The 25,205-nt window shown below is 40.0% G+C and overlaps 1 protein-coding gene across 1 annotated transcript in view; it reads left to right on the forward strand.

The window, feature by feature from the left end:
* Window positions 1-25,205, forward strand: part of Sorcs3 (sortilin related VPS10 domain containing receptor 3) — a 623,313-nt gene that overhangs the window by 583,122 nt on the left and 14,986 nt on the right. Inside the window, exons 18-21 of the mRNA XM_051146759.1 lie at window positions 1,730-1,901; window positions 4,856-5,042; window positions 9,709-9,842; window positions 24,970-25,093. Coding sequence (XP_051002716.1) covers window positions 1,730-1,901; window positions 4,856-5,042; window positions 9,709-9,842; window positions 24,970-25,093 — 617 coding nt within the window. The remainder of the gene's footprint in view (window positions 1-1,729; window positions 1,902-4,855; window positions 5,043-9,708; window positions 9,843-24,969; window positions 25,094-25,205) is intronic.

Consider the following 25,205-nt stretch of genomic DNA (forward strand, 5'->3'; position numbering starts at 1 on the left):
TTCTCTTAGGACAGCTCACATAACCATGTGTAATATAGAGCTAGATCCAATTTTAGGCAACATAGGTATGCCAAAACAGCAAGCCGCTGACCAAATAAAGCAAGGAGATGAAAAATCTATTCACTTTTTTCCCCCACAGGATTTCCTTATAGGTATCTGTAGACACCACCAGTTTTCCTAAGTTTAACCTATATTATACATTACCAATGGGGTTTCTTGTTAGCTGTCTAAAAGAGGAAGTGACTGAAATAAAGTTTGCCTTATGAAACAGTAATTCTAAGATACTGATCATGAGTAAAAACTATCTTCTAAGTAGAGCTAACCCTGAAAGATTAACTTAGATGAATTTGATTTCACTAAATCAGCGATAATCAAAAGGACTGTAGTATGAGCCTTGAGTATAATCATAAATTTCTCATCATATTAAAACGTAAAAATAGTTCTAATGTTGTATTTTGTTTAATGTGACCTATAAGAACCATTGTCATTTCAGTATGCTATACTAACTACATATCAAGCCTTTGATAGCCATGTATGGAGAGCAGCTGCCATATTGGATAACAAAGATACAGACGTAGCTTAGTTGAAGTTGAACATGATGTATTATGATTTCATTTAGGCTGAGAGCTACCTGTAGCATTTGGTTTGCATCACCAGGAAGAAGGAACAGATAGGGCAGGTGATCCAGCAGTGGGGCAGTGTTAAGGAGGAAACACCAGATTTAATGGAGGACTTATATTATCTAGAGTTTTGTGGCTTTGGGTCTTTCAGAATAAGACACCATGGATCAGTTGATTGTTCTTGATAAAGAGGGTGAAGGAAGAGAAGACTTGATAGTGACAATGGTGATAGCGGTGGTAATGGAGAAGGTGGTGGTACAGGGGTCTTTATTTTATGTGGTTTTCTTTGAACATCAATTTTAGTGATGATGAATCGATCATGGGCTTCCGGGAAGTAATAACTGTGTGGCAGGTCAGGTTACAGGCAAGCTCTTGGGTCAGAGGTCAAGGCAATTGATGCTATTACCACAGAAGTTGGCAGTGTTTTGTAGGGAGTTCACTTTTGGAAGGTGGTCTTACTTTAGCAGAGTTGTTAAGAGTTTAAAAACTGTGCATCTAGTGTGACATCTGTGTTGAGGAGTAAAAGTGTTTTAGCAAATGGGCAAATATTATAAAATAGCCCAGTGACTGCAGAGTAAAAATTATCATTTTTATTTTTATTTTCATTTTTACTTGACATCTTTTTAATGCCATCCTGGTATGGAGAGGAGAGAGGAAGGATCTGTCTGATTATAGGGAATTCTGACTGCTTTCTGGTACAGAGAAAGTCGGAAACGGCCTTGGGGAAATATAACAGGCCCCTCATCGACAGAGTACTCTTTCTTGCTTTCCCTGCTCCACTAGTCCAGTGCCCTCCTTCTCCTCCTCTGCTGTGTGTGAGTTAGACATTGATTTTTCCTGGCTGGTTTAGACACTGATCAGATCCCTGGTGTACTCAGTGGAATCAATAATAATGTTTAAGGAGCTAGCCTCCCTGAGATGGGGGCACAGCCTTCCTGAGCATTGTTTATCTTTGTGAATAGCTGTAGTTTTCGAGACCTGGCTTTTAAGTGCAGCTGCAAGAAGTACTTTTGTTTGCTTCTTTTCTCTTGCCCCCCGCCCCTCTCTCTCACACACACACACTACAAATTGCACCACTACCAAAGCTGTCTTTTGTCAAATCTCTTTAGGTACCGGAGGATTGTGTCCAACAACTGCACAGATGGGTTGAGAGAGAAGTACTCTGCTAAGACACAGTTGTGTCCTGGAAAAGCTCCTCGGGGCCTCCACGTGGTAACCACTGATGGGCGTCTGGTGGCAGAACAGGGCCATAACGCAACCTTCATCATTCTAATGGAGGAGGTAGGTGACCACTCGGGTACCTGCAGTCCGACTCACATGCTGACAATCCTTGATCTCAGAAAAAGAAGGAAACAGAAATCTAACATTCTCACTATCTGTCCAGCCCTCACACCAACGTCGAGAGTGAGGAAAAAAGAAAGAGGAGGAAGCGAGTAATATTCTGAAACCCCCTGTAATTAAAGATTCAGTTCACAATGCCTCTGGAATATATTGCTTGCTAGCTCGCCCATTCTTCCTCATGCCTTACCTCCCCCCTCCCCTGACCCCCTTCTCTCTTCTTCTTCTTTTCCTCCTCCTCCTTCTTCTTCTTTCTCTCTCTCTCTCTCTCCTTCCCACACTTCTTATGCTCAACATTGAACTCAGGACCTTGGCTCTGAGCAATGGCTCCAGCCTATGGATTTTTTGAGATAGTCTCATCCTGTCTCTTTTGACATAGCACCCACTCTATAGCTCAGGCCAGCCTTGAACTCACAGTGCAGCCTGTGCTGCATTCAAACTTAGGATCCTTGTGCAGCTACCTCTTGAGTATTAGAGTTATAGCTTCTACTATTATGGTGTATCTGGATATATTCCTAAAGGTTTTCCTTAGTTTCTGCTTTGGAAATGTTTGTCACCGTAAGGATATAATGTGTAAACTGTGAGGGGTTTGGGGAAGGAAAATTTAAATCATAGTTGCTGACTTACAGAGCCTCTCTCTCCTTGCTTGTTCTAACCCATACTCTTACTAATTAGGAAAGCCCACCAGCCTTCAAAGAGTCTTGAACATTTGATTGTGAGGATGGGGAAAATGACTGAAATTGGCTTTAAAGTTAACGTTGTACAGAACACAGACAGCATTGGTTTCTTATGCACCTGCTACTGGCTTCATTAGCTCACTGCTTAGTGCCATTTGCAATCCAGGCAGGAAGACCTGAGTGTATGCTGCCACTGCAACCCACGTACCTGCTTCTGGCTTCCTGTGTGAGATGTTCCTTCTGACCAAACCAGGCACTTTGCTAGCACTCTTTGCTGGACTGGTAGAGCTGGGAGCCTTGCCTGATTGACAATGCCCTCTCTAAATTTATATGCAAATTGCTCTGGGCTCTTGAGATCTTGGAAAGGAAGCAAAGCAAACCAGGAGGTTTTTCTCACTAGTCTGAACACTTCAGAGCGTTTAAAGTGCAAACCACACTGTGAAGGTGCAGGCTTCTTATCCTGGCCTGGCAGACTCCTCAGTCTTCACTCACATTGATGCTTGAAATAGAGGACTTTAAGATTCCAAGGAGGTCATTAGCACGTTTCCACTAGAGAGTGTTCAGGACCAGAGCTATAAAAAGTTTCTCAAATGGATGTGGAGAGCCACAATCTTATCCATTTCAATTGCCGGCAGTTCATTTCCACTTTAATTTACATTTATAAACTCAAGCGTAGTTGACACTGTATGAGGGTCAAGAGAGCACCCATCAGTTTTTCCTTCGTATCTGCATTGCCATGGCTGGAGAGGTGTAAAGAAAAACTGTGGCCAGTGCACAGTCTTGGAGCAGAGGTTTTCTTTTGTGCATTAGTCAGATGTTTTGTTTCTAGGACAGATTTTTGGGTCACAGATTCAGAAAGTTCAGCCCATGGTCTCTGTTTGCCCTCATGTTCATAGGTGGTATGGTAGGTTCATAGGTCATGGTAGAAAAGGAAAGTGTGAAGGAGAGAGCAAGGTGGGCTGGAGATTGAGATTGATTTTGGTCCAATGTCCTCACTTTTTCCAAAACATGGCAAGATGACATCTGTAGCTGGGGACCAGCCTCTAGCGTATAAGATTTTTCTGCGGACATTTCATGTCCAATCCATGTTAGTGAATGTTTCCAAATACAATTCTCTTTTTATTCCTCCATCCATCTAAATATATAAACTGATAGTTTCTAACCTTCTTCGTTCTAGATCTTTACTTCATGATCTGTTTTACTGACCCTGATATTGAACCAAATACACATTTACCCAAAGTGTTGATCCAGTGTGGGGTGTATAATAAGGATGGGGTTCAACATTGCCCTTGGGAGGCTAACAGCTTGAGGTGGTGATAATACTCACTGCTAAGCCACTGGGTGTCATGTCAGAGGCAATACCAGAGGTATACTTGAACTTCCCGCGGCAGAGACATCTGTGGGCTAAATCACTGAGAAGGGGCTCTGGGAGAGAGGATGGCTTAAGCAGGTCTCAGGAAAGAACAAAAAAGTAATTTTAGAGAGCATGCAGTATTCATCTGTACAATGGAAACACGATCTACCTCCTCTTGCTATTGTGAAGCTGATGCTGAATACATGGTAAGTGACTAACACACCTCTCAAACTTAATAACAGATAGCCAAAAATAAGAATAACGAAAATTATTGTGTTGTAATGAAAGGAGTTGGTACTGAGAGTGGGCTGCCTAGATACGTGCTTCTTCTTGCTGCCAGCCATGTGGCTTTAATGTAGATATTATTCTACCTCCATGTTAAAACTGAGGACGGTAATACTTTTTATTACTAAATCATTAGTCACTTCCCCTCGGATGTTTATACATACATATGCTCGCACAAAGAAATGGGCACATAGCTTGAATAGAAAGTTTTTACAATATAAAGTAAGAGGAGTAACTGCTTGGCTTCATCTGAAACTATGTCACAGAGCTAACCATTACTTTATCACTGTAATTGTCCTGACATAGACAACATGAACCATGTCTGTGAGGGGTCAAGGCGCTTATTCTTTGCATTTGAGAAAGTTGGCTAGACTCTTCCTTATCACCATTGCCTGAGTCATAACATAACCAGCAGCCTCAAGGTTGGGCACGCTGGTCCTCACCCCTTGCTCATAGCCCTCCATGGATTTTAGCTTGCACTGGAGTTTCTAGGGTAATATTGATGCTCTGACAATTAGTGTTAGATATGAGTCAATCAGAATCCTGTGAAGGAGACTAGACCAATTTCTCTTCTCTTGCAGGGTGACCTCCAAAGGACAAACATCCAGCTTGACTTTGGGGATGGGGTTGCTGTGTCCTATGCCAACTTCAGCCCCATTGAGGACGGCATCAGGCATGTGTATAAGAGTGCAGGGATCTTCCAGGTGACAGCCTATGCGGAGAACAACCTTGGTTCTGACACAGCTGTCCTCTTCCTGCATGTGGTTTGTAAGTAGCAGGAACCACTCCTTCTCTCCTTTTTCCCAGTTGGCAACGCCATCTGTCCAGATTTCACTTTCTGGAGTTCATAGCTGAAGCCGGGTTCACTGCAGCTCCTAAAATCAGCCAATTAAAAATGCTGAAAGGCACGTTCAACTATAATTTAAATTCACAATGCTGAGCTAGATTGCATTTTTAAGGTGTGGATTACACTGCTAAGGCTCTTCACTTTGTAGCTCCATTCTGATAAGTTGGTACACGTAAATGTGCACTTGCAGACTCACGTGCAGATAAAACGTCTTTTCCCTTTGTGTTAAGAGATTCCTGAAAAATAAATAAAAATGGAACCCATCTAGTTGAAGGTCTTACATATGAAAATGTATACATTGTACTAAATGTTTGGCTTTGTTTGAAGAGTCCAAGGAAGATTAAAAAAGCAACCCTTTCAATTACTCCCAACATTAAATGTGCTTTAAAAATACAATCTTTGTGCATCCAAGCTTATTTCAGGTTCATTATATTGTAAATATATTTTGTGTTGTGCTATAGTTGGCTTCAGTGGTACTGGCTGCTGCTATGTGAGAACAGCCACTAAGATTCCGGCTGTTTTGTTTATGCCAGATGGTTTGTGTGTATTACTGTCCTGTGGCTTGAATCCAGTTAACTGAGACACAAATACTACTGTTTCTAGACTGTGGGCTCAGGGGATGTTGATGTGAGATGACACTGATTTGCGCTACCTGGTAAGGACAGTCAGCCAAAGTGCAGCATTCAATCATAATAATCTAAACAATATGCAATTGAAAGCTTATGATTTTTTGTTTACTTCTAGATTTTCCATTTAATAATTTCAGGCTATGATCAGCTATGAGTAACTGAAAATTTACCAAGTGAAAATGGATCAGCAGGGACTGCTGTGTACCCCATAATGTCTTTCTAGTAATATGTCACATAAAATGAAAATTACATGTTTTGGAAGAGTTGAGTTGCATAAGAGAAATTCCATTCATATTAATAACCCAGTGATTGTGTAAACTCTTGGATGTGAATAGCACATTCTTAAGGTGCTCCTGGAAAATAGAGAGCTATTTTGCCTAATAGTAAAGAGAACAAAGTGGTAGATAATAAAAATGTATAAGAAGAAACCTAGAGTATAGATAAATTTTATCACCACCATGCCAATCTGTAATACATAACCTCTAGATTAATTTCAAGTTTAAAATGACTTAAGCCTAAGCACTGGCTCCCTTACAGAGTTCTGGCACCAATAAAAACGAACTACACAGGAAATGCCCAACCACTCACCAAGTCATTCAGGAAATATTTATTGAGTTCTTAATGCATGTAAGGGACTCCACCAGGCACTTAGAGTCACCAGTGGAAGTATAATCCTGCCCCCTGTGTTACTTTTGTTCAATTGAAAAAGGAGAGCTACTTTTTTTTTAAAAAATTGAGTCATAAATAGACCGAGTGATGAAGATCCATGTGTACTTGCAGTCTCTCTCTGTGTCAGCAGCACTGGATTAAGAGCCCATATGAGTGGTATGCAGCTTCTGTGATCATAACCTCTTTGATTCTCTAATATTGTCTAGCCTCCTTGGTCCTTACAAAACTTGAATTCCTCCTCTGATCTCTTAGATTATGAGGAAGCTTTGGGAATCAAAGTGGATGATGTATATGCTAGGGGCACCCAAGACCACTCCTCAGGTATGGTGAGTCGCTCAGAGGATGCACAGATGTTAGCACATAAGCTCATCTTCTGCTATTGTTTGTTCTAGAGAAGAGATACAAAGCAAACTCAGCAAAGGAAAGACTTGAGGGAGAGATGGGGCAGTCAGTGAATTGCCTGCCAGCCAGCCATGAGGATGAGTGTGCGTTTCTGGAACCCTTATAATGCCTGTGGCTGGAGTACACATCTGTAATCTTAGCACTGAGTGGTGGGGGCACATGGAGACTGGGGGATCTACGGAGCTGTTTGGCAAACCCGCCTATAAGTGACAAGTTCAGGGAGTGATTCTGTCCAAAAGGATGTGATCCTGTCTCAAAGGAAAATAAAATAGTTAAAGAAGACACCTGATATCAAAACTCTAGGTTGCATGAACATGTGCATACATGCTTAACTGCATGTTACATGTATAGGCATACAAACACATGCACAAAACAAACACATAGATGAGAGAGGGAGGATAAAGAGGGAGGGAGAGGGAGGAGAAAGGTGAGGGTAAAGGAGAGGGAGAGAGAGAGGGAGAGGGAGAAGGAGAGGGAGAGAGCCAGGAACAGATTTATACCATGAGTTATGTGCGCGAAAGAGGAAGTGTTCCTTGAAACTGTTACTGTGCTCATAATTCCATCCAAATCAATCATGGCTGCATTTACTAGACAGTTAGTACAGTGGAAACTGCTCCTGGCCTCACCTTGGGCCATTAACTAACAAAAGTAGTTGTTAGCCACCCATAATAACCAATTTCACACGGATTATTGGACTTCTATCAAAAGGAGCACCATGTGATGGGAAGCTTCTCAGAGCTTGCTGTGTTCCTTCCCGATCCACTCGTCTCTCTTCTCACTGTTCTCTAATCTGTCCCCTTCTTAATGCCTGGAACTGGCTCAGGACCTTTGCACTAAAATCTGCTCCAAGGTATTGTTTGTTGTAATTAGTTTTCGCCAAGCACAATTGACCTGATACTGGAATAAACATGACCATATCAGCTGATTCACACAAACTCCATTTTATGTCTGGTATAACCTTAGGAAGAGGGAAGTCATTTTTGTTGCCTTGGGTGTCACCGAACCCTCCAAAGCCTAAAAGTGACAGGAAGTGGGAAGGGATTTCCGGGATTATAGTCATGTACGGTTTGGCTAAACTGTGACATGCCTAAGATCCTCACGAGGCAGCATGGAGATGGAGTTTCATTTCATTTAGGGAATGGACCGAGGGTAGGAATGGGAGACATGGACCCAGGTACGAGATTCTGCAGTGTGGATATAGACAGTCATACTTCTTTTCACCCCCCTGGGCCAGTCCCTGTCTAGTCTGTTCTCCCTCACTGACCATCTCTCAAGTCACTGAGAGGTTTTTATTACCTTAACCCTTGAGTATAAGTAAATAAAGCATTGAGGAGGTTGTCGATGTTTTCTTGTACCTTGTGTTTTTGTGGTTGACATCAGGTAGACCATGTAAAAATTATACAGATTTGCACATTTAAGATAATTAAAGTGTCAGCCAAGTGAGTATATGAAGTGCCAAGGTTGAAATTATATGCTGGTAAAGAATCTTTAAGTGCCATATGTCTGGACTCAGGCAGAATGCTGTAGGCAGAAAGTGTTTTCAAGCTATATATAAATGGATGATTGTAAGTTTTCTTCATTATATTTTGAACTTGCAGAAATCATATGTTAATCATGTGCAGAATGACATTTTAAAACACATGCATAAATTCTGTGATTGCTCCATCAGGCTGTTTATCATAAATATTACATCCAAAATGTATTTTTTAAATGGTGAGAACTCTTACAATTTGTTTTAAACTGTTTACAAATATAATATATGTAATTAACTATGATTTACATCATAATACATTAGGCCTCTTGAATGTATTCTTTTTATCTTACTGAAATTCAATACTCTTTGACCTACATGCACCCCACCCACCTCTGCCATACCCTGGCAGTCAATATTCTATTGCTTGTTTTTGTGAGCTCAAGATTTTAGGTTCCGCATGTGTGAGATCCCGTGATATCCATCACTCTGGGATTAGTTTAACTCCCCTAAAATAGTGCCATCTGGGTATATACAGGAAGAGAATATCAGGCAAGTCTTAAAGAACTAACAGAATCTCCCAGATGTAAAATTAATGCACAATGATTCTCCGCCAGCATTTCCCTTTCCTCTTTTTATTTTGGATGAAGTTAACAGTCTCACGTCCACCTCAGATGTGCTCACAGTTGTTCCTTTACTGGATGGTGTAGTGTAGAGTGCAATGCAGTTCACATATTTTCCGAGAAAAGGGAGAAGCATCATTATTATCATTTGGGAACCTGATGGATGCTTTTCTTCCAGCGTAGGCAGCTGCGTTCTTTCCTGTTTGTAAAGTGGCCTTGCAAGCCTCTGAGCAGCACTCACTACATCCTCCAGATCCGAGCAGGCACAATGGCCAGTTGTTAAAGCGGATGGAAACCAATTAGCAACTGAGGGTAATGGACGAGCCTTCCATATAATTCACTGACCTCAAGTTGCAGAATGGGCTAATTTTCAGAAATAAAACACTGCTGTTTATCATCCCATTTAATGGCTAAGTGTCTAGTAAACTAGCTTTGTCCTTGGACAGGAAGGCCATAAATATTCATGGTAGGTGGGCTACCAGATGAAAATTCAGTTCACCTGTTACTTGAAAAGTCAGAATTTAATTTGAATTTCCTGCTACACCTTCTGCTACAATTAAAGAACATACACACACACACACACACACACACACACACACACACACACACACGTACACACACAGACACACACTCACACATGCACACTTGCTTCCCTGCAATTTAGGATTTATGGTTATTCCTTTTTTTTTTTACAGGCATGATAATAAAGATAGAGATTAAAAGCCAAGACTGTGGGAAAGGCGATGGTTTGTTCTAGTAACATAATCACTGTTTCCCCCTCCTGTTCCTTTAGGTCCAGTGGAGCACGTTCACCTTCGAGTACCTTTTGTTGCCATAAAAAACAAGGATGTCAACATCAGCGCTGTTGTGTGGCCCAGTCAGCTGGGGACCCTTACCTACTTCTGGTGGTTTGGAAATAGCACAAAGGTTTGGCCCTTTCTCCTCAGTATCAAATGTGATATAGATTCCTGGCCTCTAGCTTCTAAGTTATTGTGCAGGAGCTGGAGGGGCAGCAATGACCAGCATACAATGAAGCTAAGAACACACATAACTGAACAAAACCTGCTTCCCGAAGTCAGTTCTTTACCTTAGTAGAGAAACTTTAGGTAACTGTTAGAAAGAAAGAGCACTTTGGGAAACAGGACAAATTTGCAGACTCTTTCTTCTATTAAAATCTCTAGTGTCAATGACTACGTTTTGCTTTGATTCATGGCCTTTTAAACGACGCGCTCTATAATAGAAAAGCCATTCCTTGTCATCTTCGAGATCGTGAGTTCACACGTGTGACACATGAGCTGGTGCCTAGGTTTAAGGGCGGGAAATAAGTTGGACGGCTTGTAAAGAATCTTCACCAACACCTGACAGGTGTTCTGCAAACACAAGTCCTGCCAGGGAAGGTTGCTGTGCCATATAGTAAGAAACCACTAATAGGCCCTACTCCCAGAACCTAACGACGATGCCTATGTCAAGAGTTGAGAATCTGAAAATTTAGGCCAAAGGATTATCAACTGCATTAATGTTCTCCTTTACTGCTTCTTAAAAATCAACATTATAGTAAATAAATGCTACACTACTTACTTATTTACTTAATTTGGGTGCATGCCATGGTGTGTTTGTAGAGGTCAGAAGACAACCTGTAGGAGTGGATTCCCTCTTCCTACCTACCATGTGGATTGTAGCCAATGAACTTAGTTGTCGGGCAGTAAATGCCTCCTCCTGCTGAGCCATCATATAGGCCCTAAACTCAACTTTTAAAGCATTTCAGGCTCATAGAGAAATTCAGAGGAATGTGCAGAGGTTTCTCATATGTTCTGTACCCCCACTACCGTACAACCTCCTCCTTATAGACATGATGCATTTGCTATAGTTGCTGAAGAACTTCATAGGCAGGTCATTATCACCCAGATTATAGAGTCTATATTAGGGGTCCTTTTGGGTTTAAACAACCAATGTATGAAACAAAAAAGCTGAATTTATCCAAAACCATCTGTGACTTATTTTATTCATCTCTCCCTCCTCCTGAATGCCTATCATTAGTATCTCTAGTTTTTCAAATAATAGCATCATATAGTTAGACTCATTAGTATGTTTTGTTTACAGATTGGATTGTTTTTCAGTTAGTAACATGTATTTAAATGTTCTCTGTGTTGTTTCATGTCTTGATAGCTCATTTCTTTTTAAAAAATTTTATCATCAAGGGGTGGTAGATTGTAGTCAAAGTCTTTTTCGTCATCTAATGATATAATCATGGGATTTTTTTTTTCAGTTTGTTTATACAGTAGATTATATTGATGGGTTTTCATGTGTTGAACCATTCCTGTGTTCCTGGGATGAAGCCTTCTTGATCGTGGTGGACGACATATTTTATGTGTTCTTAGATTCAGTTTGCAGGAGTTTTGTTGAGTACTTTTGCATCAATGCTCATCAGTGAAATTGGTCTGAAATTCTCTTTCTTAGTTGATTCTGTGGTTTTAGGTATTAGGGTGACTGTGGCCTCACAGAATGAGTTTGGTAATGTTCCTTCTGTTTCTACTTTGTGGAATATGTTGATAGTTTGAGGAGTATTGATATTTGCTCTTCTTCGAAGGTCTGGTAGAATTCTTTGCTGACACCATCTGTCTGTGGACTTTTTGGGGGGCATGGATTGGGAGACTTTTGATTACTGCTTCTATTTCCTTAGAGGATATAAGACTATTTAATTTGTTTACCTAATCTTGATTAAACTTTGGTGAGTAGAACCTATCAAGAAAATCATCCATTTCCTTAAGATTTTCCAATTTTCTGGAATACTGGCTTTTGAAGTAAGGCTTAATGATTCTTTGGATTTCCTCAGTGTCTGTTGTTATGTCCCATTTTTCATTTCTGATTTTGTTAATTGGATACTGTCTCTCTGACATTTAGTTAGTTTGCCTAGGGGTTTGTCAATCTTGTTGATTTTCTCAAAGAACTACCTCTTGGTTTTGTTGATTCTTGTATTGTTCTCTTTGTTTCTAATTTATTGATTTTTAGCCCTGAGTTTTATTTACTGCCATCTACTCCTCTTGGAGGTGTTTGATTCTTTTTTTCCTAAAGTTTTCAGGTGAGCTGTTAGGTTACTAGTACAGGATCTCTCCAATTTCTTTATGAAGGCACTTAGTACTATGAACTTTTCCCTTAGCTCTGCTTTCATGGTGTCCCATACATTTGGGTAGTTTGTGCCTTCATTTTCATTGAATTTTAGGAAGTCTTTCTTTATTTCTTCCCTGACTCGGTGGTCATTGAGCAGGGAGTTGTTCAGTTTCCATATGTGTATTTTGTTACTTCTGTTGTTGTTGAGGTCTAGTTTTAGTAGCAGGGGCCAAACACTGAGGAGGACTCTCTCTAACTAGGCAAGACTCATAGTAGAGGGAGTGGAACACTAACCCTCCCACAGAAACCTTGACCCAGAGTTTACCCTGCATACAAGATGTGCAGGGAGAGAGACAGATCAGAGATTGAAGGAATGTCCAAACAATACCTGGCCCAACTGAAGGCCCAAGCAAAGACTCACCCCATGGGAGAGATTCAACCCCTACACTATTAACAATACTTTGCATGGACTGGTCCTAGGCCACCTACACAGATGTAGACTATAGGTAGCTCAGGCTTTATGTGGGTTCTCTAGTAATGGGAGTGGGGGGCTGTCTCTGACATGGACTTTGATCCCAGCTTTTTGGCTTTTTAAAATCACTTTCCCCTGTTGGGACTGCCTTACTAGGCCACAGTGGAAGAGGGCATGCTCAGTCCCGATGTGACTTGATAAGCTGGGGTGGAATGGAAGAAGATTTCTCCTTTTCTTAGGAATAGGGGAGGGGTGAGGGATGGGGCTTGAAAGAGAGGAGTGATGAGGCTATGTCAAGGATGTAAAGTGAATGAACAAATAAGGGAAAGCATATTTTAAAAGATATTATGTATATAAGTGATTGCCTGGATATGTCTATGTGTACTAGCTGAGTGCCTAGCAACCATGGAAACCAGAAAAGGGCATCAGATTTCCCTGGAACTGGAGTTATTGATGGATATGAGTTGATATGTAAGTGCTGAGAATTGAAACTGGTCCTCTGGAAGGTCAGGAAGTGTCCTCAATCACTAAGGCATCTAGCTGCTGCATCTTTGCATTCCCACCAGCAATGAGGAACAGCTTCACTTCATATCCTCCCCAGCAATTGATAGTGGTGTGTTCTGGACTCTGCTCATTCTACCAGGAAACCGGTGGCATCTTCATTTGAATGTGTATTTCCTAGAAGACATATTATGTGGAAAATACACTATACGCTTAGTGGCCACTTTTATATTGTGTTTGATGAGTTGCTTATTAAAATATTTTGCCCTGTTCTAAAAACCAAATGCCTACTTTTCACTGTTTATTTTTCCTAAGAGTCACTTGTATATTTTAAATAACAATTGTGACACTGTTTGCAGATGTTTCCTCCCGTCTGTTTCTCTTTTCATTCTCTTGGCAATGTCTCGTTCAAAGCACAGACACTAGAATTTAACAAAGTCCATCTTATCAATTATTAGACAGTTTGTGACTTTGGTATTTAGCTGCAGTGCCACTACCGTACACAAGGCCATCTGAACTTTATCTACATGACTTCTAGAGGTTTTTAAGCGTTGTGTTTTGCATGTAGGCTTATAATCTATTTTGGTTCATTTGGAAAGGAGTAAGGCCTGTGTCTGGGTTCCTTTTCTTGAGCACACAGCTCTCTTAACGCCTCAACTTGACCTCTTGACAGCTCTTTCTTTGCTTGTTTTCCTTGGTTTTGGGCAAAGACCATGTTTAAATCTGACTATTACTTCTCACTGATCTTCTGTCTTTCTTCTCTCTCAACAGCTTGTTGTAAGGCTGCAGCTGAGTATAGTTTCATTTGCATTAATAGTATATTATCTTGCACGTGTATTTTGCTTTTCTATATAAACTTGAATGAGTTTGTTACGATCTAAAACATAACTTGTCAGAATACATTATGAGTAATGTAATGCCCCAACATGTCAACTTGGTAAGACCCAAATCTTTGACACTCTTGTGTCTTCCTGTCCATGGACATGGAATATCCCTCTGTTCATTTACCTAGCCTTTGATGTCCTTAGCAGAATCTCATAGTCACATACAGTTCTTACAGATGCTTTATCATATTCATGGCTAAGTCTGATATTTTACTTTTGAGAGTTCTGATGCAAATGGCATTGCTTTAAGTTAAGATTTAACTTCTGCATTACTGGTATCTAACAGGGTAAGGAACTTATGTATATTTACTCTGAAAACCTGGCTGTAGTGAACTAAGAAATTTCAAAGTTTTTTAAAATTTTATTTTATTAATTTATTCATATTACATCTCAATGGTTATCCCCCCCTTGTATCCTCCCATTCCTCCCTCCCTCCTATTTTCCCCTCACTCCCCTCCCCTATGACTGTGACTGAGGGGGACTTCCTCCCCTGTCTATATATATTTTTTTAATTTTTAAAAATTTTTTTATTAATTTATTCTTGTTACATCTCAATGGTTATCCCATCCATTTTATCCTTCCATTCTTCCCTCCCTCCCATTTTCCCCTTATTACCCTCCCCTATGACTGTTCCTGAGGGGGATTTCCTCCCCATGTATATGCTCATAGGGTATCGAGTCTCTTTTTGGTAACCTGCTATCCTTCCTCTGAGTGCCACCAGGTCTCCCCCTCCAGGGGACATGGTCAGATGTGAGGCACCAGAGTTCATGTGAAAGTCACACCCCACTCCCCACTCAACTATGGAGAATGTTCTGACCATTGGCTAGATCTGGGTAGGGGTTTATAGTTTACCACCTGTATTGTCCTTGGCTGGTGCCTTAGTTTGAGTGGGACCCCTGGGCCCAAATCTGCCTATCATAACGTTCTACTTGTAGGTTTCTAGGGCCCTCTGGATCCTTCTACTTTGCTATTCTCCCATGCTTCTCTTTCTTTTTTATTTAGAAAAATCTGGGTTTTTAAATTTATTCTTCTCTTACACAATACATTCCACCGCAGTTTCCTCTCCCTCCACTCTTCCAAGTTACACACACACACACACACACACACACACACACACCTCCTCCAGATCCACTTCTAGTCTGTTTTCCTTTAGAAAAGAGAAGGTCTCCCAGGGATGTGAACCAAACAGTAAAACCTTCAGGGCTTTGTGCTTTCTGTTTTCTAAGGTTATCAGTGCTTCAATTTCTTTAAAGGTACAGGACTATTCGGATTTTAAGTATCTGCTTGTGTTGTCCTTAAAATATGGTTGCCTTTCCTTGTCAAGTTTGCAGAGATACAAATGTTTGTTGGGTCAGTTTATTGTTCTTTTGCTACTCCTAACATCTGTAGTGGTTTCTTCTTACTCATCTGGAACATCTGGAATTTGAGGATGCTTTCTGATTTTCTTAACCTGGTTTTCTCTAAGAGCCTGCTTTCAATTTCATTGATTTTTCCTTACTGACTCCCTGTTTTCTGTTCCTTTGCTTCTTTTCTGATCGTCTTATTTCTTTTCTCTGGCTGCACTGGCTTCAAATTATTCTTACCTCTGTCATTTGCCGAGAGAGAAGAGTAGAGAGCTGGTTTTAGGGCTTCCTTTGTGATCTGCACATTCATTGCCATGAGAGTTCTCCCAAGCACTGCTTTGCGTGAACCCTACACATTGTGGTAGGTCATGGTTTCATTGTTTTTGTTAATTTAGAGCTAGTTGTTTTCAGATTTCTCTTTATCTGCCACTACTTTCAGAAGTATATTGCTTGATGCCCAGTGTTTTAGTTATCTTTATGTTATTAATTTATAACTTGATCACATTATGGCCTAAGAGGAGGGTGACATGATATCCAATCTTTCCAGTTTAAGTTTGTCTTATGGTCCAGAATATTCTTTATTCCCATTTATTCATTTATTTAGTCACTTTACAGCCTGATCCCAGTCCCTCCTTACTATCCTCTCAGTCCCACCCTCATGTCCCCCTCCCCTCCCTTTATTTAAGGGACTGGAGAGATGGCTCAGAGGTTAAGAGCACTAGCTTTTCCTCCAAACGTGTTAAGATCAATTCCCAATAACCACACGGTGGCTCACAACCATCTATAATGAGATCTCTCAGAATAGCTGTTTCCTTGGCAAATGTTCAGTGTGGAACTGAACATAACATATACTTCTGTAATTTGGTTATCTCTAGATGCAATAATATACAGGTGCTTGGGTTCTTGAGTTCAACCACGCCTTTGTTGATTTTCCCTCTTTTCTAGCTTATTACATGTTCTTTGTGAGGGCTTTATATAGTGGTATCATTAGTATTAGAATGCATATTGACAGCTATTCCAAGACCATCTGAAATAACACTGTGCAGTTCCATGAGTCACATGACTACTTAATAATAATAATAAGGCAATCATAATTCCTCTCACCCACCTCTCTTATCACCATCATCATTCGTGGAATCTAAGTACATGTGTTCAAATGCATTGCTATTGTTGTTATTTTGAAGACACCATTCATAGCTTTGTTTGACAATTAAAAAGAAAAACAAAATATCTTTGTTTTTGTGAATGGTTTGTCTGTTTTTCAGAGTCTAAATAACACTGTTTTCCATCTTTTAAAATAACTCATAGCAATTCATGCAGAGTTCATTTACTTATATAAAGGTCCCTTGACTTGGATTTGAGAAAATTCTCTTTCTCCTTCCCTTCTATAGAATAGTTATCTAGGGTACAAAGGTAGAAGTACAAACTTTTCTCTTAGAAAAGTTTGATAATTTTTTTTTCTGAATATATTAACTATGTCACAATACCTTTTTTTATTCCTGAATAGTTTTTTTATATGTTTTGGCTTTATTTCTTACCATTTTTATTGTTTATATCAGGTGTATTTTCTTTGTATATCTCTCCTTTGTATCTATCTTCTTTTAAGATTTGAAATATTTCTTTGATTTCTTTAATGTGAGACTTACATGCCTGAGTGCAGTGTCTTCACCGTTTGTTCTATTTAGAGACCTTTGAGTAATTGTAGTTTTCCTGATAATGATTTGGTGAGATTCTCACCCTTTATTTCTTCCCAGAATTCCTCCTAAGTTTTATTCTTTCCTTTTCTGGTATCCTCTCTCTCTCTCTCTCTCTCTCTCTCTCTCTCTCTCTCTCTCTCTCTCTCTCTCTCTCTGTCTCTCTCTCTCTCTCTCACACACACACACACACACACACACACACACACACACACACATACACACACACACATACAAACACACACACACACATACACACACATACCCACACACACACACACACACACACACACACACACACACACACACACACACACACACACACACACACACACGACTATATTGCATATATTACCTTTTGTAACTGAGCCACATCCTTGACTTTGTTTTGTATTATTTTGTTTTCTCTTTTTCTTTCCCACTCCTTGCACTCTTTAACTTTCATCTTGGACATTTCAGTTGGCTTGGTCTCCATTTTAGATATTCTTTCCTCACTGGTGCCTTCTTACTATTAAGTCTACCAAAAGGCAGCTTTGACTTTGCATTGTGCTGTCATTATCATTAGCTTATTTTTTAAGAGTTTCAGTCTTTGCATTCATATTGCACTTCTGTGTCAGCAGATATTTTGTTGTACTTGGAGGTGAGGTCCTGTGTAGGAGTCACTGTGTGTGGTATGATTGTGCTGATGTGCAGGAGGAGAGTTACCCCGTCCTCTTCCCTCATTATTTTGGGGCTCCCACAATCATTTACTGTGTACTTCCCAGGTGTTTCACAGGACACACACACACACACACACACACACACACACACACACACACACCATGCACACGGTGACTAGGTTGGGTTGGTGTTGAGATCATATCTCTTTTTCCTATGGCTGTTAGACTAAGTAGAAAGCCTTGCAAGTTAGGCTCTGATTTAGTAGTTTCTTCCAGGAAAAGAAAAGCCACAGTGCACAGATGTGCTTAGGAATGATCCCTAGCCCCTCTCACTGAAAGAAGCACAAAGACACATTTCTCCAGTATTTATGGGAGAACATGGTCAGCTCCTGGCTGTAAAATTTACAAAGCCATGAAGGCCCCTGTGACTTACTGGTTCCTCCCTGAGGTTTTAACTCTCTGACTTTTGTTTTCCTTGAAAATCCATTATGCTGTTAGTGTTGCTTATCTTGGCAAAAGCTTTAATTTAAAAATCATATGAAAATTTGCAAGAGTTGGTACCAAGACAGGGAATATAAATAACTCTTTAGCTATAAATTAGGAATAAGGATGTGGAGTCTACCTCTATCCTCACTCCTGAATGGGAAGACAGGGAGGGGCCACACTCCTGATCTTGTCTAGGATGACAGCATGGTGCACTAGAGGGTGCATGCACATGGGCTTTAGAATCATGAGTTGGTTGCTAGAATGGTTGTGTCTTAGATAATCTTGAATATTTGAGCTTGATTGTGTTGTTTTTCTAAGATGTTATTCATTCTTTCTCATCTTGCCTATTATATAAAGTAAGATAATGCATATTTAAATATAAACAACTAATATGGTAAGCAACTGTAGCATTGTAGTACACCATTGAAATTGATCTATTGGATGGGTTAGCGAAAGACAGAAAATGATTTATGGATCCAAAGGATTTCAGTTTGTATTATTTCTGTCTAGTGGCTTTAATTTAACTTTTTAGTATAGGTGATTAATGTGTTTATATTTCTTCATTTTTTTAAACTAGGGTAAATGATAGTTAGGTCTGATTTTGGTACAGTGGAAAAGTTGCTTACAGCATACAAGTAGAATTCCAGTTTGGAATACTTAATTAGTTTTGGGAACAGACCTCAGCATCAGGACCACTAAATCAACGCAGTACATGTCATCACTGAGCACAAGAATGATCAGTGGGGGGATTAAAGCAGATGCTGAGGCTCACAACCAAACTTTAGGGTGGAGCTCAGTGAGTCTTATGGAAGAGTCAGGGGTTAAAAGGATCTGGAGGGGACAGGAGCCCCACAAGGAGACCAATGAAACCAACAAATCTAGATGGGGAAGGGAGAGGGTGCTACAGAGACTGATGCGCCAACCAAGGACCATGCATGGTGAGGACCTAGAACTTATGCTCAGATGTAGTCGATAGGCAGCACAGTCTTCTTGTGGATCTCATAATACGGGGAGTAGGGGCTACTTCTGACATGGACTCTGGTGCCCACTCATTGATCACTTCCCCTTGGCAGGGAAACCTTGCCAGGCCACAGAGGAAGAGGATGTTGGCAGTCTAGATGAGACTTGATAGGCTGGAGTCAGATGACAGGGGAGGAGGGCTCCCCATTTCTGTGGACTTGGGAGGGTGACCAGGAGGCAACAAGGGAAGGGGTTACCATCTGGATGTAAAGTAAACAAATAAAAAAATTTTTAAAAAGAAGTAAAAAAAAAATAATGGACCATACCTCACAAAGTGGACATTATTAATAAATACTAATATGATATATTTATTTAAAAAAGAATGCTGTGTCCTGGGAATGCTTAGCTCCTTAGTGTCATTTGTCTTTAAAAAAATGACATGAATGCAAAAAAGAGGGATGAGAAAATCATTGGGGGAAGAGTTTATTTTTCCCCTGAGAATGTGAAAGTTTGGCTTCCATTTAGGGAATTATTTTCTGTTAATGTACATTTGCTTTATCATCTTTACTGAGAAGCCACTGTGTGTAATGAGGCCAATTCTTGGATGGGTCTCAACATAGAGATTTTCTTGGCAGCCAACAGCAAACTAAAGATGCAAATGCAATATGCCTTTCCAGTGACTTTTTTCTTCTGAGTGCTGATGCTGAAATATGAAGTACCTAATGATGGCCTATATGTATTTGATTTAAAGTAAGAAATGAATGGAAAAAGAGATTGAAGATTCTAGTTTTTTATTTCCCTGATAATTATATGTTAGTTTGAATTATTGAGTCTTTGTCTAAAGCCAGGAAACTAATATTTAACAGTGAACATCTTGGAGTTAGGCAGTGAAATCTCTCACACATGTAGATGTTATGAAATATTATGAAAGTTTTAACTGCACATTGACAATTTAGCTTTAGTTTTTTAGTTGATTACTAGAAGTATTTCCTTGGTTAAGAAATTCCCATCATGATCTCCAATGGCTCAGCGTTTGGGAACATCAGTCACTGCTATACATGGGTGACATTTCCATCAGGGATAAAGTCTGACATGGTTCTTCAGGTCAGAGAACAAATCTACAAATCAGTGATTTCCTGCATCTGAAAGAGACACATTTTCCGTGCCTTTTGTTATCACCATGCTAGACCCACATTAATGAGGAAAGGAGACCACAGGACACCATAGTTTACCAAATGGTCACCACATTTGGCTGACAAAGGCAGGAGTGTCTTTGGGTGTGTTGGTGGCTGTGATCACCTTCAGAGCTGTTTGGTTCCCTTTGCTTGGCAAACTCCTTTTCTAAAAATGAACTAATTCTAATTTTAATTATTTATCCCTGGTGTTTGCCTTATTTTCTCAATTCATTGTTTTGTTTACTTGTCAGAACAGCTTATTTTACAGATATCTTATTTTACAGGGAACACCTAGGCTGGTAAACTTGGAAGGTAGTTTGTGTGTGTGTGTGAGTGTGTGTGTGTGTGTGTGTGTGTGTGTGTGTGTGTGTGTCTACTACATGAAGTAGAAATGTTGTCTCAGGTGACTGAATTAAATGAAAATATTGACACAAATGTACTCACTCTCCACCTCTATGGCCAGTCCTTATCTGAATGCTGTTAATAAGCAGGGGTAAAAGGTACTTGCAACATTATCCCTGCCATTAAAGAAATTGTGTTTTATTTGAAAAGGCAAGATGAACACACATAGAATAATTGGTGTGGAAATATGATGTAAAGATAAGTAGAGAATAATATCATTCCTGAAACCCAGCTGTTGGCTCACAAACCTACCACCTATCAACAGGGGACATGAAATTTTATTGGGCCCTCCCTATGTCTTTTTAAGAAGCAATGTTTTCTAATAGATGTGAAGAATACAAAGCAGGGTAAATTCCATTCATTCCCATAAAGAAATGCATTTTATTTGATAATATGAATTTAACATCCTGGAAATGCATAAGAAGGGAAGGCAGGGGAAGCACATCCATACTAGGCAAGCTGGGCATCCTAGATACTGAGCCCTGCAAGCCTGTGAGCCACAGAGAGGATCACCTTTGGGATAGGTCCTAATCTGGCCTTGAAGGAGCAACAGCGATGAGGCAGAGAAAAGGAAAATCAAGGTGTAAAGGTTAATCCTTGCAAGTGGATGTGCCTGGTATGGATTGATTCAGCCAAAGTGGAGAATATATTTGGGCAGATGTTGGAAGAAAAGCACTTAAAGGTGGAAGGGTCAGATAGATTTCTTAGATTGTCATATATGTTTGCTTTTTATTTTGTCATAAAATTTATATTTAAGGTAAGATGATAAAAGGTAAAAATAGACAAAACTGTCATGAATATGTGATACCTCAACAGAAATATTTCATTGCCTCTCTGTCTCTCTGTCTTTCTGTCTGTCTCCTCTGTGTTTGTGTGTGTGCATGCATATGTGCTACTGTGCTGCATTATTTTTAACTGTGAATTTTCACATCAATCCATAGTTATAACACAGCTGTAAATGCTATTTTGCTTTATTTCTTTCTTGCCATTATGTATATTTAAGTTTTTTTTAACATAATTCTCAGTATGCTATGCCCAAAATTATATATTCTGCCTTTTCATTTCATGTGATAAGCACTTTTCACGTGTTGCTATATAATCTACCGAAGGTTTTAAGAGAGGCAAGCATAATGATTGTATTGTTTGCTCAATTTGGCAGTGGTAGGCTTGATCAAGGTGCACATTTTTAAACTGTGGAGATTTTATGATGTGTAACCTTCTCATGATTTGCTGCATAGATTGCTGGTGTTGCCCGTGTCCAGAGATTTCCCTGCAGCTCCCTTGCTAGTCTGTTAGTCAAGTGGAAATCTTATAACTAAATAGTTTCTCAGATCTTTTATTATTTCTTGACAGACTCAGTTGGGTAATTTGTGACCTGTCACATGTGAAGGGCTCTTCACTGTGAGGAGTGTAACCCAAAGCCTAGGCAATGCATGAAGTATTATTCTAAGGGACACCCACTGCAAGCTGGCCCTGCAGCTTGGACAAAGCAGAGCTGAGAAGGCAATCGGCTGCCTGCTGGGTTTGTGGGTCTCTGAATGGCCAATTTGCTGGGATTAACAGAGGTCTGGCTTAATAAATGTGTCTGCATGCCTAATAGATTTGAGTAAATGAACCTTAAAATAGTTGATTTAATTTAGCATTGGCCATTCTATGTCAGTGGCCAATGAAGAACTCAAGGATCCTGTTGACTGTTCCAGCTTTGTGGGGAAGGTGAAATCAGCCATGATGCCATAACTGCTGATGAAAAACAAAAGCCATTTGGAAAACGGAATTAACTTCTGCTATTTATCTAGTATAGATGGCTGTCTGTGGTCTGCCACCCAGAGACCAAGCATCAGCATCCATCAGAGTTTGTTTGCTGTGGCTCTATGCCCTGACTGGCTGGCACGATGGCTCTCATTCACGCACCTCTGATGATGTGTTCCCTTTGTCCTTCAGTTCTGCACCCTTTCTTGGCTTTGGAACCTGGGGAAGCAGCCAGATAAAGATGAGATAAGACTTGTTAGAACAGGAGGAAATAAGCTGCTCTCAGAGGAGATGATGCTATTCATTTAAAACAATGCCATTACCAGCTAAGTCTTGGGATAAGAAGAATCTCCTGTGCGAGGGAGAGGGCTACAAGTTCCACTTAAGACTAAGGAAGACAACAAGGCAATAGTGAAGGTTTCCTGAAGAGAAAATAAGGAACAGAGGAAGAAAGGTCTTGCTAGTGAGCAGTAGAAAAGCCGCCGAGGGCCAGCCAACTGGACAGAAGGACAGTTTAAGATAGTTACCACCTGAGGGAATACTTCATAGTCTTGAAAAATAAAAGCATTTTTATTATTCCTTCTGAGAAGTTTTCACCTAGTATTTTATGATAAAAATTCAAATATACAGTAAAGTGGCCAGAATTTTGTAAGGAACATCCATATATCCACTATGCTTAGTGTACTAATAATGTTTATTATAGAAATGCCCCAAGTCTATCTCTTCAACTCTGTCCATTCATTAATCTTGACTTTTACAAATTTAAAGTAAATTAAAACTTATGTGCTTTGTCCTAAATCATTAAGCTTGACGAAATCATTGACAGTAGTTCAGTTTCTTGATAGTTTTCCTTGTTGGATGATATAGAACTTAACAGTGCTGGAATGCACACATGAGCAGTGTGTATTTACAGCCTGCAAAGGCATTCCCTTGGGTAGCCTAGCTCTGGTGACACCATATCACCACCCTTCTATAAGCCTCCTTTATGTTCTCAGCCAATCCCATCCCACACTCATCCCCATCATAGGGTAGAATTGCCTGATACATCAGAAAACCACAATCAAATAGTACACATCACTTCAGTTCTGGGTGATTTGTTGCCCTCTTTTGGCCCCTGCAGGTACTATACACATATATGTTGTGTGCATAGATGTACATGCAGGCAAACATATGAAACAAAATATATAAAATAAGTAAAACATTTTTTTAAAAAAAAAAACTCTAAACAGACATGGCATCATGAAATATATGGCAGAGCGACTTCTACCTTATTCTTTATTCAACTCCAAAGGTACATCTGTGTGCGGTTATAAAGCTGTAAATATGATGTATAATGCCTACACCGTAGCGCTTGTCCTTAGTTGTGGAAAATGGTATTTCTTTATATATTCCCTTCCTTTTTGTTCAATAAACATCAAAGAAAAGATATCAGAATCTCGGGGAAGTATCTCTAATTCTGCTTGCCTAGCCCCATCATCAAGGAGTACTGTAGAGCTTGAAACAGAAGAAATCAGATTAATTCTTCAGAAGCGCTGCCAAATCTGGTGAGCAGAAAAGGACTTCAGTCTCACAGAAGGAACGTCTACAATGTGCACCTTCACATCTTTGCATCTCTCTGTGTGCTCATATCCAGCCCGTCATGGGTACACTGTGAGAGCTGGCACATACCACCCCCCCCCCATAGAGAGCAGTTCTGCATATACTTAAACAGGCTACATTATTATTCTGTATCTTGCTGTGTCTGTGTATAGGGGGCAGGGGGAGTTGCCTCATCTGTGCTTGAGTCATATCTCCCTGATGTGCCTTAGCTCAGCCTCCCTTCCAGAACACAGGCAGCATGAGAGGATGGGGGCCTTTAAGAAAACCACCAAGTACTGACTCTTCCATCTCAGGATCTGCCTTCTCTCCTATAAACACCCACTCACATTTTATTTATTTTTTTATACTTGATAAGTTTATGTATTTTGCTAAGTCAGGAAGAAGAAGAAAAAAAGAAAAGAAAACCAAATAACAACCTATTATATATGCATGTTTGTATATCCTCAAACTAATAAAAATGGCCAAAAATGCTTTACAAGGGAAAACAGATATAAGCAACAAAAACCAACTGTAAAGCCATTGCATTTATTTTCTGTGTGTTTCCTGTTGTAAGAATGGTACTGCATTTGAGTCAGGTGGTACTGAAGTAAGTAACAGGTCGTTTCTTTGAAAAATTCTTGCAGCCCAATCGAGTATGGTATAGAACACAAGGGACACTGGATAATGACAGGAAGTGATTCCTTGTTCCAAGAGCTATAAGATACAAGCATTAGAAGCTGGTTTTATTTTGCCCAGAAGAAAGCACAAAGTGATATGACAACTCAAAACTGTCACTAAGTTTTCAGGGTTCAAATTTTATTAATTTTAAGTTGATTAATATTCTTCCTAGTATCTAGAGAAATAACCACATTTTGTGGGGAATTATATGAAAATTTTGGGTTTTTTTTTCTTATTTTTAAGTAAAGAGCCCTTGGGAGCTGTCATGCTATGCATAAACATGGCATTCTGAGATTTACAGGCATGAAAGGAAATTGGGTACCCCACGGAAGACTGAAGGGGTGTTGCTGTTCTCTTTCTTGCAGCCCCTCATCACCTTGGACAGCAGTATCTCTTTCACATTCCTTGCAGAGGGAACCAACACCATCACTGTCCAGGTAGCTGCTGGGAATGCCCTCATCCAAGACACGAAAGAGATTGCAGTACATGGTGAGCTCTGAAAGTGGTCGTGTGATGTGCTCGTCTACTCATGCAGTTCCCTCTTCCTATCCTTGTGCCAACCATAACCTACTTCTGAATTAACCAGTCTGTAGGGAACTGA

Source organism: Acomys russatus, chromosome 5, assembly GCF_903995435.1.
Source record: "Acomys russatus chromosome 5, mAcoRus1.1, whole genome shotgun sequence".
Classification (NCBI taxonomy): Eukaryota; Metazoa; Chordata; class Mammalia; order Rodentia; family Muridae; genus Acomys; species Acomys russatus.